The 16261-nt window shown below is 38.7% G+C and overlaps 1 protein-coding gene across 4 annotated transcripts in view; it reads left to right on the top strand.

Annotated features, from left to right (window-relative positions):
• The window catches only part of LOC105013628 (homeobox protein Hox-C4a), a 56440-nt gene that overhangs the window by 37542 nt on the left and 2637 nt on the right, over window positions 1-16261 (top strand). For 2 of the 4 annotated variants that reach the window (XM_020051773.2, XM_029124188.1), the window contains 3 exons: window positions 1553-1614; window positions 5788-6149; window positions 6705-8217. In XM_020051773.2, the coding sequence (XP_019907332.1) occupies window positions 1553-1614; window positions 5788-6149; window positions 6705-7072 (792 nt within the window). In that variant the 3' untranslated portion in view covers window positions 7073-8217. Of the gene's footprint in view, window positions 1-1552; window positions 1615-3969; window positions 6150-6704; window positions 8218-16261 lie in introns of those variants that run through there. The other 2 variants (XM_010875275.4, XM_010875274.3) reach the window with 2 other exon arrangements.

Here is a 16261-nt window from a genome sequence, read left to right as displayed (position 1 = left end):
AAACCTTTCTTAGAAATTAGTGTTTAAGGAGAGACATGCATTCGTTTTTAAATGTACATTTTAAAGGGTTGCCAAAACAATCCTGATGATGAACAGAACGTTGCGTGAATATAATTTTCCGGAGACCAACATTTGTTTAAGTGGTCCTAAATAGTGATATCTTAATTGTAATTGTGTTTTGTACAATTATGTGGTTACGTTTTTCGTGTTTGTCTGACTTGAGCATGAATTCTGGGCCCCATGTTGCAGCATGTAATTATGTCCCTGAGGTTTTCTTGGCCAGGTCACAGAAGGTTCAGGGCGGGACTCAAAGCCAAGATAATGCAGTGACTCTAGTCAAGTATCGACCCTTACTTCCTGTCAGAGGAAGGGAGAGGAAACCAATTATACTCAGCCAATAGGGGGTGCTATTTAACATGCTCTCCTCAATATATGGAATAGGATGCTAGAACAGTGTGTAATCGAAGGTCTTAGGCTACTTTTCCTATTCTTGTTCACTGTAATGAGTCCGATGGTCAACATGTTTGGCAAATAATAATTCAAGAAGAAAACCACTGTAAAGTTTCGATGGTGTTACAAGCAATAACAAATTGCCTCCGTTTGGGTATAGGATTAATTAATGTAAGTGAATAGAACACATTAATCATGTTTACTATTTGTGGAATAAGTATCGTTTTACGCTGATTCGTTCAAACCAGACCTTTTCAATGTATATTTGACCACGGTGAAAAGAGCTATACCTCTGTGCAAATACTGCGATGTGAGCTGGATTGCACTGAGCCAATAATTTTTGTGACAACTGAAGACGGATGTTTGACAGAAAAACATTTGGAGTTGCAGTTTTAGGTATTGCAAGTTGTACAATGTTAAATCATATTCGTTTCTGCTTCAGGTTTGAATATTCCCGATTCTGTGATACAAATCTTAATTTTGACCATTGAACATTATACAGCATGCTATGAAATGAAGCCCTGGGATTTCTAGAGATATAATATTTGCCCAAGGAAATGCCAATTTTATAAATCCAGTTACACGTCCCCAAACCGACCTGTCCTTAATATCTCTCCTCAGTCCCAATTCTAGAAATCACACACTTGCTACTGCTATTTCTGGGGCACTTCCACTCAGAGATGAGCTGGTGGGTGGGGGCTGGTTACGGTTAGGGTTAGGGTTTAGATGGATGGTGTTAATGAAAGAAGTTACTCAACGAACAGTGCATAATCAAGGTCACAAATATTGTTTCCTGGGTGAAGCTTTATTTTGTTATTCTCCAAATACATTTGGAACAACTGAGACGCCTGAGAGAATATACATTTCGCATCCTTTTCGAAAAGGTGTATTTGTATAAATGTATTTGTGTTTTTACGCTGGCAAAATTGTGTTTAGTTTTATTTCTAAAATGTCAAAACTGTTGTTGTGGTTATGGCATTTGAAAATTGGAATACCGCAGGCTATCCAGACACTTCAATGCCTTTACCATACCATTTTAAGGTAATCATAGTGTGTTTAGTTGAATCTGTTTTCTCGCTTATCACCTATTTTTCCTCTATAGGCCTACTTTGCAGACACGAATCGAGGACCGAGGCCGAATGAAGAGGAGTACAGAGTGTATCAGTAAGTTGATAAACATGTTTGCACAAATAACACAGACTACCTGCGTCGTCACGTCCTTTCCTGTGTGCAGAGCTAACAGAGAGGGCAGTGTTCCCTGATAATGGTCAGGGCCTCGTCTCGCGGCCATACAATGATGGTATTAGATGCACTGTTATTTACAAGTTTCTAAACAAACACAAAAAGAGAAGTGCGTCATTAGGCCATGTTTTGAATAAGTATCAATAGGAAAGGATGCCGCTCTGCTTTCTGATCAGCTTACTCCATTCCAAGACACTCTTCACAGAATAATTCCACAATAATTATAAACGAATAAGCTATTGGAGATCAATTTACGCATATAGCCGCAAGTAGATCTTTGAGGCGACTGTTTATGCTTGCCAATAATAATGAACAAAATCACATATATGTTGGCATATATTTTATGAAACACATGGGCCAAACAAATTGCAGTAGACTGGTGGCGAAATATATCAATGAACTGAGCATGCAATTTACTTTAATACAATTTAAATAACCTTTGGCCTATGTTGTCACTACGGGAAATGCAGTCACCTCGGTTTACCTAAAACATCCTAAAATTCACTTGTTTGTACCAATTCCACGTGCTTTTGTAACTTACTATTTGCTATATCAACTTCGTTAGGAAGTGATTGTAGGTCAATCAATCAGCCTAAGCAGTCAGCATAAACATATTTATTTTATGCTTAGCTGAAATGTTCTGTGAATAGGGTGACTGTCAAACAGTGTAAAACAAATAATCTAAAGGAGCAGTTTGGCTGCTCTGCGACTCCTCTCCATCACATAGATGTGCAAAGGTTTTTAATAGTCACCTTACTAACGAAGGCGTTGGGAAACGACCCGGATACTAAAGATACATCCTGTGATGGTTTTAACGAGGTGATATTGAACAGCAACGACGACATTTGTTGCTGTCATGTCGAAATGTTCGTTAATAGGCAGGGCGCTCTGCCTATTTCTATTTGCGACAACAACAGAGTCTAAATTTCAACTTAACATTATGAATCTCATATTTCACACCATCAGGCCTCATCACGCATACTGTGATTAATGCATTATAATAGTAAAAAATATATATTTTTAAAAGAACCATTTGGTGAAAGACAAATTAGTCTTATCTACAATCAGGGTTGTAGCCTATGTTGCATGCTGGTCGTGTGTAACATGTACGAGTAGCATAGACGTGTGAAAGAAAACATGCTTCCATTCGTTGAAGAAAAGGGAACGTTAACAATTTTTCCCCGTGAACAAATGAAACATCAAATTAGTTCGCCTAAGGGCCTCATTTTTCTGCAGTTCTACATTATAACTAGTTATTGAACTGGGTGAGAGATCTGAAAGCCATTTGTGGGGAGAAAGAATTCATTGCTTTTCGCCCATCAATAATCCTTGGCAGTGAACTATTGGAAGCAGTCAAACGCGAGGGGTGAAACGCAGGTCAGGCTGTCTAACGAATATTAAAATGCGTCTACAACACTGGGCTGGGGTGAAAAGGGAGCTGGGGGCGTGCACTGGGCCTGTGAAGGCGCGGGCTGGTGGGAGGGGGTGGGCAAAAATTAATTATATGCGGAGATTGTCAGCCCGAACGTAAGATGAGAAAGTGTTCTTTACATTTTGAGTGTTTTCTGCTTATCTTGTTTTTACCCAGATGGTTGAGCTCTTATTTAGAACTACCTATTCGACGTACATTTTATTTTTAAATCAATATTGTATATTTTGGACATAAAAACACGTGGATTGTAAATACTCATTCTATTGTCTATATTAACAATTTTCAGTTTGCCCCTTTAGATTACTGAAACCAGTCACACAATCACACCTTGTCAGAAATTACATTTTTCATCTCTGTCTTCTCATTAACTTTTAGAATGGCAGCCAGAGAGGTTACGGAGCGGTCAGTATGGTAATGGCGACACAAGAAATCGTTGGGGACAATAGAAACTTATTTTTCATCTGTGCTGTCACACGGGCGCTTTGTACACACCGTGCGCCGGGTTTGTGCTTGAATATTCATAGTTTAGAGGAGTGACCTGAAAGACAGGGTTTTGACTGAATCTGATTGAGAGAATATCTTAAGCAGGCTACCATTTACGTGTGTGTGTGTGAGAGAGAGAGAGAGAGAGAGAGAGAGTGAAAGGGAGATAGATAGAATCCCTCCTGCACATATTTAACACTGACATATTCTCACCTAAAACCATTCTGGCAGTTCGATCCGTTATTTTCAAAATGCAATGGAAAATACTCCTTGGTGGTCTATGTGTACCCTGTAGAACCGAATTTGTGTGAATAGATAACAATCGCAAGTACGTCTCTACAGGAATACATGGGCTACTGAAATCCCACATTATCGAAAGAGCATCTTCCACTGTATGCCTGTGTTCAGTAGCATGCATGCTAGGGCACGAATAGCCATATCCCTTGTAATAAGTATGTGCATAGGCCTATATATTTTGTAAAACAGGCTATTTGGAAGCAAAGGGACGCAACTAGTGGTCTGTATTGTAGTACCAGACTGCCAGTAAAACGTGTAAGCAAACAGCGATCGTTGAAAGCGGACTGATTTACAGCGTTTTATAGCCCTATAAAAACTCCTCAAACATTGCTGGCAAAAGTAATCGAAATGGGCTCTGCACATAAAGAAACCATAAACATCTGCCCTTTTATGTCATTTTCACCAGATCATATAGACCTAAGACTAAAAGACGTTAGATGCTAATCGACGTTAGATGCTAATTAACAAGTGATTGACCTTGTGTTATGATGATGACCATTATTACCCATCCCTTGCATGTAGGACCTTTTTTATATGTAGTTTATTATGATCACGAATCTTCTTCAACGTATTTGTATTATTATTATTACCAACTAAATGTTTCTCATTAAGGTCAAGTAGATCGTGTTTAGGTCTGCTGTCCAGTTATTTGTTGTGTCGTGCATAACAGAAGTGATGCAATTACAAAAGTTAATGACAGTATAATAGTGCCAGTAAAGCATCTGTTAAAATGCGTTACATTCATACCTGACAGCTTTATTTGCGGTGACTTACTTTTCTGAAAACAACATTGGTTGAAGTTTGTAATGGACTTCACTCCCCTATCTAGGAATATAATATTACTGTTCACAGATTTAGACAACCACATATGTTGATAGAAATAAACCTGCGATGGGACATAAAGTAATTTCAAAGCACTTTTTAACAATTTTTAATATTAATTAACGTAAAAACATAATGAAAGCGAAGGAAATAGAGAAAGTTAAAGAGAGGTAGAGAGAGACTCGGAGGGAGATAGAGGAAATGGGGAGAATGGAGAAACCTAAAAGCATCAGCCTGTCCAATAATGACTCTTTCAGCAGAATTAGCGATAAGTTGTCATTAAAGAATAGACTTCTGTAATGTTCATTGGCACAAGATAACAAATAGTTGACATTATTGATGCATTTTAATTTCAAAATATTTTCATTATAGTTATATTGGCACAGTTTTTAATGTTCTTAAAGTCAAAACACGCAAGTACTGTAATTACTCAAAAGTTGATGTTCTTCACTTATATGATGATCATGTACCTACCCGTTTTTCTGATATGAACCCCTGTTCTACCTTCAAAACCTGTAGTGAAATGGGCGATTTTTCTTTTGGTAGGGCCTAGCCATTTTGCTGGTGGAACCCTTCTATTATTGTTTAATTTTTATCTCTTTATGACCATTATATGAATATGAACTTTAATAATAACAAATATAATTGAACTCTAAGGACACTGTAATTCCAATATGTAGTGTTGTGTTACAATATGTGCTTAGGTTGCATTTGTTTTTGATAAATGACATAGGTAAGACAACATGAGAAAGAGAGAGAGGAGAGAAAGAGAGAGAGAGAGAGAGAGAGAGATTATGCCCACAATGGCGACCAAAGGTTTGAAAACCTTTGGTTCCTTATCCGGGAACTACCTCTCACTCTGCCATTGGGCCGTGGGGTCACGTGGTAAAAGTAACTTTACAGGGCTGCTCGCAAGTAGGAGGGCTTTATGGAACAGAAAAACGACAAAGCTAGAAAAATTATTTTCCACTCCAGAAATTAATGATCATGAGCTCGTATTTGATGGACTCTACCTACATTGATCCGAAATTTCCTCCATGCGAGGAATATTCGCAAAACAGCTACATCCCCGAGCACAGCCCTGAATATTACAGCCGCGCGAGGGACCCTGGCTCTGGCTACCAGCATCACCATCAGGAGCTGTACCCTCCGCGGGCGAGCTACCAAGAGCGCCAATATAACTGTGCAAGCATCCCTGAACCAGACACGCAAAGGGGACATGGACTACCCCATTCTGCGCACCTGCTTGCAGGGAAAGGGCAGCCAGTCCCATGTGAGACCCCCCAGTTACCACTGTCCCCCTCCACCCCACCGACTGCATCCTCTGCCTGCAACCAAGCTACACCGGATCATCCAAACAGCTCTGCCTCCTCCAAGCAGCCCGTGGTGTACCCATGGATGAAGAAAATTCACGTCAGCACTGGTAGGCAACTTGTCTGCATGTTTGTCTCTCCCCTCCGTCTACACTCTCTACTCCTCTCTCGTCCTTCCCCTGCTTTTATCTGTGCCCCTGACTCCCATCTCCTTCCCAGCCCCTTCTACGATAGGGGAGAAGCCTTTGAAATGGCACAATTGAGGCGGATTTACGACTCGGCGTCGGTAATTACACCCACCATAAATTTTATAGCCGAGGTATACTCTGGGCAGCCGTATCACCATGTGGCTTCTGCTGTTATGTATATGTGCGCGATGGAGAGAAGAGGGGAGAGATTAACAGAAAGTTAAAAAAAGACTGCGCTTTGTAATCTCGCATTAATAATTGAGTGCATACTTGGATGTGTGTCCCCTCATTATGGTGAGATAGACAAGTTCTTAAATTCCCATTTAGATTATTTTTCTAACGCCATTACTGGGCTATATCTAGCCATTCCTTTTGCCCATTCATTTTCATCATATTTCTTAGTTCAGGACACTTGTTTACTCTCCTTCCCTCGTTTTCTTTCTCTTTACTTCCTCTTTACTTCTCCCCCTTTTCCAGCGAACCCGAATTACAATGGAGCAGATTCCAAGCGGTCTAGGACAGCTTACACTCGGCAGCAGGTCTTAGAATTGGAGAAGGAATTCCACTATAACCGCTATTTAACACGGCGGAGGCGCATCGAAATAGCTCATACATTAGTTCTCTCCGAGCGACAAATCAAAATTTGGTTTCAGAATCGCAGGATGAAGTGGAAAAAAGACCACAGACTTCCTAACACCAAAGTCAGATCCTCCACCACCGGCATATCCTCTGGGTCCAACACATCCTCATCTGCCGCCGCTGTCGGCACTTCCTCGGGCACTGGTGCAGTTACTCCCGATGAACTTTCCGGAGGAGAGGATGGCGAGGATATAACAAGGTTATAAGGCGAAAGAAAACCACTTCAAGAAGAGAAAAATGACTGATAATTTATAGAATATTATATATTTTGTTTTCTTAGGTATTTGTGCGGTTTTATTTAAGTCCAAAGTTATATAAATTGCATGTTATATAGCATGGATTTATGCGAATAGCCTTCTGATGGATTATTTTTTCGCAACACAGGGTTTAAGTTATTTAATGCTGAATCAAGAAGATGTTTTTTATGAGAAAAATGTTTTGAATGAAGGGGTAAAAAATGTACATTTTATCTAAATGTTATAGTGGGCCATTCGTTTGCCCTGCTGCCCAAGGTGAAATGCACAAAAATATTTATTTCAAGCTCAACACTGGAAGAATATAATCATAGTTATTTTTGTTAAAAATGCTGGAACATACCGATGGAATAAAGATCTTGAACGCGTATGTTTGGGATTATAACAAGGTGAATTACCTTGTTTAGCCTCTTTCAAAAACAGAATTTTCAATTACAATTAGTTTGTGGAGTTGACGTTGTGTTTAGCAGATTATTGTGAAATGCAATAAACAGAGTTTAGTGTATTTGTGATAATCATATTGGTCAATAAAACAGTGAGTGTCTACTAGTTTTACACACGTTTGGATGGATTTCATTCATGGCCAACAGAGGTCAAGTGTCTATTGTTTTGATAACAGAAAGCCAAAGCCTATTAGCCTATGTGGTGACCGTTTTCTCAAAACGTTAGCCTATCCCAGTACGTATATATTTGTTCGGGCAAAATGAACTTATAAGAGGTTCTATTAAGCCAAACTGACATAGTTGGTTTGCATTGTCCTTTCAGAGTCGTTAGGAATAGTATTCAGATTCACCATTCATATTTCCCCTTAATTACAATCAATAATCCAGACTATAGCTAATCTCTAAACCAATAATAATCCATAATTATTCTCCAAATAAAGAGTTATGGCATGACTGTATGCATCTTATCTTACGTACTAGCTCATTAGTAACATAGACATTCAATTAGGATAAAGTATCATTTGGCAAGCCATTCAACCAGGCCCTCAACCAGACTCCCTCTCTGGAATAGGTTACTGACTGACCGACTGACTGACTGACTCACCGACTGATTGTCAAAGAACCCTGCTTCCTGCTCATTACTGAACCGATAGCTTCGCGTCTCTTTAAAAGCGATGACAAATGTGTTATATGTGAACCGCTGTGTTGATAATATTTGTTGTTGTTTGGGCCGATTTTGCCGCATTTACAGTTTGTTTTTGTTTTACTTCTAAACTTCCAGAATCCAGTCCAATTCTGGAAGGTTTGTGGTGTAGAAGGTCTTAGTGTCCACGGATTTTACAGGAGCATATTCAGTAAACTGCATGAGGATTCTATTTACAAACAAGACACTTTGCATCTTAAAACATCTAGCCAGATTATCCAAAGTAAGGCAGCTTAATGTGTTTTGAATGCAAGCATGAAGGCCTTCTCATTCTGCAATCCTTTCTAACCAAAACGTGCAAAGGAATGTTCGATTTATAGAAGTCTGGTTTTAAGCCTATTGTCGTTCTACTGATAGTTTAAGTGCCTTGTGGTCTACGATTTTCCCAGTCAAAGCGAAGAGTGTGTTTTTAAAAAGTGGCGCTTAGGCGACGTCATCGTAATATCTGCTCTTGATAAGTAGCCTATACTGCTCAAGCTGTACAGAAAAGGGATTTTCTGTGTATAGTATTTTGCGTGGTTGTTTCCAACTGAAATTATGGGTCGGTCATATTGCGCGTTTACTCTCCTGTACCAGGGTGGTACCATCAACTGTTCACCTTAACGAATTTCATTTGTAGAACTTGTTTTTTGTATCTTGCTCCATATGTGGTGTAATGTCACGTTCGAAAAGAGCACACGAATTTGATATATTATTAAACTGGGTGACTTGAATAGAAATTATAAAACGGCTTGCAAGGCGGGGGGCAGAAGAGCACAAAGAGGAGAGTTATTCTGAACCATCAATCTTAGCGCGGCAGAGCAAAGAATGATTTGGGCCTGAATGATTTGGGCCTGAATATATTAATTTGCTAACAGCCTCTCTCACAAAGAAATAAACCAAAATAACTGACTAACGTACTTCACCGAATAGAAATAAAACTATCCGTGCCAAACATTAAACATAACATCACCAACCTGACTTGGACATGACTTTGGAATCGCGTTAGAACACGCATGAGGCCATAGGCCTAATAGAATTCCAAGAACCTTTATGCAGCTGCCTGGACACTTGAGAGAAATTAATGTGTGGCTACACCACAGTCTCAGCATCCCTGCGATCTCTTTCTAGATCCTGTCGCCTCCATGTCGCGAGGCTGAAAAGGTACTCCATTGAAGTTTGTGACGAACCGCTAGAAGGCCGAGTTCAGACTGAGGACACATTTTCTGTTCCATTAGGTCTGTTTCAGCCTGGATGGCCGACCTTTGCAACCTCGTGACCTGACTGGCTCTCTATATGTGCACCTTCTGCGTGTGACCTCGTAGGTCTTCCCTGGTCCTTGCGTGGCCTCGTCGGGGCTCTGGTCTTTGTGGGGTTTTCTACGCCTGGGCTATTGAGGGGCCAGTGGAAGGGCAGTGGAGCACCCCTGAATGCGTTGCTCTTTTGTTGGTCTCAGTGATGACCCGAGAGTGCGGTGAACTGTCGGCCACTTCTCTTCTATTGTAGGACCTTAAGCCCCCTTGTAGGACATCCTACAAATTTTGAGGGGCTTCCAAGTGTTGACTTCGGAGCTTCTGATCCGTATGCGTGTTACGTCGAATGCGTTATTAACATGTAGATTATTATGCAAAGAAGAAAAGGAAATAATTTGTGAAGATGCGTCATATTGGACTAATTACATTACAGGTTATTTTTTACTTTTAAAATAGGGCTTTATGATTATATTTTAAATATATATATATGTGTGATTTGTGTATATATATACATACATATATATATATATATATATATATATTTAAGATTTCATCCTTTGATTCTCTTCAAAATAAAACCCTTGCTTGAATCAATATGAAGTATTAATGAAATTAATTTTTTAATAGTACGAAGTTACAAACAACACGACAAGTTTTTATTCCTATAACCGATTCTCTATGTCTAGCCTATCCAAAATATTGTTGATAACCTATAGATATGCTTAGAGTATATATATATATATATATATATATATATATATATATATATATATATATATATATATATATATATATATATATATATATATGAGATTTGAAGGGGTGTGGTATATGGTGGTTAAGTGTTTTTTAGCACAACGCAAAGTTTAACCGTGTTATATTGGCTATATCACACATCCACAGGTTTTTTTGCGATTGTAAATTGGTTACCAATGCAATTATAGCAAATATCCTTTGTTATTCCATCATACACCGCATATACCGCAGCTTTTGGACAATCATCTTTCAAGGTTTGAATTACATGTTTATAAAATACTGAGTGCCCCCTGAATGCATATTGGCTATAAGGCACGGTATTTTAGATGTACACAATGGATATTACAAAAAAATACGTTTTTACGATTCTAATTACGTTGGCAACATGTTTTGGGGTTGGTTTAAAACGGACAATATACCATGACTAAAGTCCAGGGACTTTATGTATCTATCCAGGGACTCACCCTATAACACATCACCTCAGGCCTTCCTCCTTAAATATACACTTTACTGTAGCCCATATTAATGTAAGAGTAGGTGATACCTTTTTACTTGCATAATAAAAATCTCAAAGATTGGAAATATTATACATTGTCTCGACCGTAACTATATTATACATTGTCAGGACGGTGGAAACTTTTGCACCTAACTTAGCCTAAACCTCAGTTGGCCGTTGACTGGTTCGTCTGTTAAGATCAAGGGGCGAAGTGGGACAAACAAACCTATACAACCCCCCACACACACACACACAAAAGCACAAACACGTGTACCTGCAAAGGGTGTAACGTGTGTGTGTGTGTGTGGTAGGTGGTGTATATGGCTACATAAGCACGCCTGGACTGACGTGTAATAACACCACTCTTGGTGTTATGATGAATCTTAGATTTATTCAACACTGAATTTTTTTTTCCTTGACCTCAAAATAGATATGAAACTATTTTCTACAAATATATTGTCGAGAACCAGCCTTGTTGATCATTTAAACGACAACATTGTAGTCTATATGCAATACGTTTATGAATTAATTTCCACTAGGTATATTTAACTGTCGAGATGCCAATAACACCTTCAAGCTACACTCGTTTTTTAAGTAGCTGTTCTCCGCTCTATTCGTTACGTGGTTATGACAATGAACAGTCCAATAGGCTAAACAAGGGTCTCTGTGAGTCTTCTAACTACTAATGAATTTATAGCTGTGTCTCGTTACAGAATTTGACATAAATGGCAGGGATTTACCTTGGGGGCTTTTGAGTTGTCTATGGCATCTTGGTAGCGACCTCCTTAATGACCTTAGGCCCCTCTGAAGATTTTAGAGAATGAAGGTTACACAGAGTTATGTGTGACAATATGTTGATTTTCACCTGGCCAATATTACGAACCAAAAAAGTTATTAGGTTTTAGCTATAATTTTTTTTGCCAATAGGCAACTCAAATAAGCCAACGAACCCATTCAAAACAAAAACACAGGGTCAATTTAAATAATAGTTTAATTTGTGTCATTGGAAGGATAGCTTAAAACACTTTAAAGACGTTCTCTCGTGACTTAAAAATTGAATGCAATGTCACATACTGGATACTGTGCAAAGACTATGAGATTGTGGATTATATCGTTAAAAAGAATAACGATTTAGTTTAGATTTGTTGTTAATGTTAGTTCTTATTGTTAGTTCCATTGCTGTTGTTTGATTGTTTAACTTCATGTATTTAAATTGGTGTGATTAATTCCCCAAAAGTAAATTGCCAAAATGTGTCTTGTACAGTAACCCATGGTTGTATTAATTGATAAAATGTTAAGATAACATTGCTGTAATAGATGGGTTATAGTGAATCTTCTCTTCAAAGTTGACTATATTGAGAATATTTCTCTTCGTATGATTGCAGGGAATGCAGGATAACATTCTACTCTATAAGTTGATTTATGTCAGGCCTCTGGCAGGGCATATCTCTCTCTCACTCTTGGCTGACAGAAAAACGAAAACAAACGTGTACTAAATACGTAAAAGAAGTGGAAAGCATGTAACAAATTAATATTTATTCACGAAACCCTAGAAGAAATTAACAGATATGATGATCCTTCAAGTGGCATCTGATCGTGCTCATTCTGGAATGCAGATATGGCGTGTGGGTATAAAAACGAATATCCTATTATCAGTGTCGCCTTTAAACACATTGGTTCTTCTCGAAAAGCTGCGCCATGAGGATGATGGGGATGATGTGGTCTATTTTAACCGCTGCCGTGGCAACTGGAGGAACACCGCGCAGAGTTGAACCAGGGGTCATGACGGCAATTCCAGGGGTAGGGGAACTGAGCGTCTCGCCCTCACACTGGCAAGAGGAGAGGAGAGTGTAAATCTACTCTCCTGTCCGTCTATTCACCTCACGAATGAGCAGATGCACCATGTCTGTCAAGTGTGCTTCTGGGCATTTGTGTGTGTTTGTGTGTCGAATTGATTCTTGAATCTATTATTAATTAAGTAGAGAAGTTATACCATACAGGGCTCAATATCATTAATATTATACGCGCGTATAAGTTACACCCAAATAGGTTACACATCACGTCATAATTAATAATGTAGGCCTAGGGCAATTATTCTAGCGCTTTTTTTTTTAATACGTTTCAATCCCGTTGTACTTAATTGTTCCATAGTGGTTCACCAGTCTTTGAGGGCTTGTTTACATTATGAGAGAGCGAATAAAAGGCTAGATAGACTTATCTGAGTTTGCATAAAGTTTACATTTCCATAGAGTTTACGCAAACCATGCCTGATTGGGAAAATCAAGCAACATGCCTGGGAACTGCAAGAAACCTAATACAGTTCTGACAAAGTGGCTCTATTGAAGATGTGGCGCACATTATTTCGTAAGGAGGCCTCTGGAGCTATAGATAGCTGCAAGTTAATGCAACAAAACAATCTAGGGTGTAAAATGCAGGTAATGTAAACAAGCCCCAAGAAACACTATAATATACTATACATTTTTAACATAACTTAAAACTTAAAAGGGTTATTTGACCGATGATAACTGATAACTTGTTTTTGGTTCCACATAGAACCCTTTTGGTTTCATGTAGAACCCATTTGGTTTCGTGTAAAACCCTTTATTTCCATATTACACCATTTCCACAGATAGGTGTACTGGAAACCACAAAGGTCCTAGGGTTTCAACGTGTAATGCAAGAGCTGAAGAAAACATTTCTAACCCTCCTTTCTCTAAGAGTTCAAGACAATGATTAACGGAGATACATTACAATACGAAGACGGTAAAACAATAAACAAAACACTTGGAATTAAGGTATTTCTTTGGACAGTGTGTCAGATATTTCCAATGTGTGTTATTATCAGGTCTTGTCAACTTTGAAAGTAGACGGTTGGACTACCAGTTTCTTTGACATTGCGTTGTTCTTTGTGCAAAACCAGATTGGTTTCAATTGCATTTTAGCAGATACAGCAATCAAACTATCCCAAGAAAATATCTTAATTAAAGAATACCTATTAGACCTATGTTGCCCCACCTGGAATGTGTAGGGAATAACAATACTGATGCTCACCTGAAACGGACAGATCGACAGTGCGCTGGTCTATAGAGATTTTGTGCTTAGAAAATGTGTTTTTAGTAATGAAATATACTGTACTACAACTTATTGACTTTGAAGCAATACAAAATTGTTAACTTAAAAAGATTGCGTCAGTAAGTTAAGAAAAAGGCTTTTTTTTGCTTGGGGGCGGGATATTTTACCTTTATATAGGCAGGAAACTAGATAGTTTTTTTCAAAAGGCCAAAGACCTGCGGCAATTATATAATTAAAGTTTGTGACACAAATATAGTCAAGTTTGAGAAAAGTACAAAGAAATGTCAAAAACAAAATACTCTTCAGTGAAGAGAACCTCTGCCTGCAATAAGATATCACAAATTGGAGTCGCTTTTTCATGGTGGTTGAGGTATTGTTAAATAAATACTTTTCACTCTGTGAAAACAAAACTAAAACAAAAGTACAAAGCTCTCAGTCGAAATGCGAACCTGTCTGCTGTGATGTTTGAGTATTCCTTTTAAATGTTTGGTATGGGACGGGGTGAAGTTTAGGTATTACGTTTAGGTATTCCCTTTAGGCATGGCTTTTAAGGGCTATTGTTTGGTAAATGTTTCTAATAACGACAAGCTGTAGCCTAGTATCTCAAAGTTTTGCCTCCAACTCAAAAGCAGGACCATCGTTAGGGACAAACGTTTTGATGTCATTGAAGACATACTTACGTTTTGTAAACCGGGGGAACGTTTTTTTCTTAATTGTCCAAAGGTAACACCCTACCCTACTATAGGATATTGTAGATATTATACTATTGATTAAGTGCGTTTTTAAAGCTATATCTATGACACAATGAATTTAAAGGGTGAACCATCCCGATAACTAGGAATCGTAATGCTCAGTAACGATTTAGAGTTATGTTGGTGTTTTAGCAAAAGAACGTAAGAAATAATCAGTTTCAGATCATTTGGCCATGACGCATAAACACGTCCATGATGGTATTGTAACACTACCTAACTCCCAGCACTCGATCTGAAGTGATTGCATGTTCAATTTGTATGCCATATTGAACAATACATCTGAATCTGAAAGGTACCTAACCAATTGATTCATTTCCCCGAATCTCAAGCAAATGCACGCTGTGTATAAAAACGGAAAACGAATTGTGTAGGCCAAGAAAGACAAACCGACAGTTTAACATGTCAGTTAAATGGCTTGTTGTTTTAACTTAGAGTTACAGCCGGTGGATGTGGTGTACTGCCAATACTTGTAGAAATTGCATATCCATATAGGTCAAGTCAATAACACAAGCTTTTGGGAGGAAAAGAAATGGACGATGTGTGTTTTCCGTTTCCTTACTCGTGAAGTGTGCAGTGTGTAGCAAAGTCTCAGGTACTTTAATTTCACTCTGCATTGTTTACAGCAACATAGGGCACCCGGCCCATAAATCTCCCGCATGCTCCGTAGAGACAGGGCTATTTGTATGCACCGTTTTAACCGACAACATCCTCTGCCCATTAACGTCCTTCCCGAGCTCTCTTCGTCTCCTCTTATCTGCTTGATTCGAGCTCTGTCCGCCGAAAACACATTAGTAGATCCATGGCATGGATGCATTTCATTAAGACCAGTGTGGGAAACTGTGTGTTTCTGGAACAAAGGAATAGGGAATTGTGCTGCAAGTGCAACATGAATTCAAAAACTAAAAAGCAAAGTAAGCCCATTTAAAAAAAAAAAAGAAACAAAATGTCTACATGTTTTATATGTATGTGCGAAATACGCTATAGGCCTACCTATTTTTTATCGATGTTTTTCTCGGCTGTTTGTGTCAGACTCCAAGCCAAGGGTGCGCAGAAGGTAAGGGGGATTGTAAAAGGGGTTGACACCCAGAGAGACCGGCGTGGGCTTTTGTGCAGAGAGAAAAATGATTTATTGTCAAGCAGGCGGTTCAACCAGAGTTCACGGAGAATTGTGGTGTAGGCGCGCGGAGGAGCTAAATTATGGTCTTTGTGAGCTAGTATATCACAGATTCTATCTCCAGTACAGCCGACTGAGTGTGTTCAACGGTTTGAGGCAAAGAAAACAAACGGAATTTAATTACTTTACTTTCATTTCTCCTCCAGCTATAAGGAGTCCCTGATGCTACAGGTATAGCCTACTACAAGCTAATACTGACAAAAATTACCCAACTACCAGACCTAATAATAATAATTATAATACAATGAACTGTATTAGTAATGATAATCAAAATCGTGGATTTTCTGAATGTAGCAAAACGGGAAATTGACGATTGCTAAGGGAATTTAAAAAAAGTGCATTAAAAGCGCCGGAAACTCAAATTGGCTTATTAAGTTCACTTATTAGTATAATTTAATTAGGTGTTAATTCATCCCAGGTTATGGAATGAATCGTCTCGCATTCACTGCACATTCAAACCCAGTCATAATTCATGTAAATGGCGCCAATGTCGGACCAGTTATGTGCATACTG

This window comes from Esox lucius, chromosome 12, assembly GCF_011004845.1.
Source record: "Esox lucius isolate fEsoLuc1 chromosome 12, fEsoLuc1.pri, whole genome shotgun sequence".
Taxonomy (NCBI): Eukaryota; Metazoa; Chordata; class Actinopteri; order Esociformes; family Esocidae; genus Esox; species Esox lucius.
This window is presented reverse-complemented; position numbering and strand designations above follow the sequence as displayed.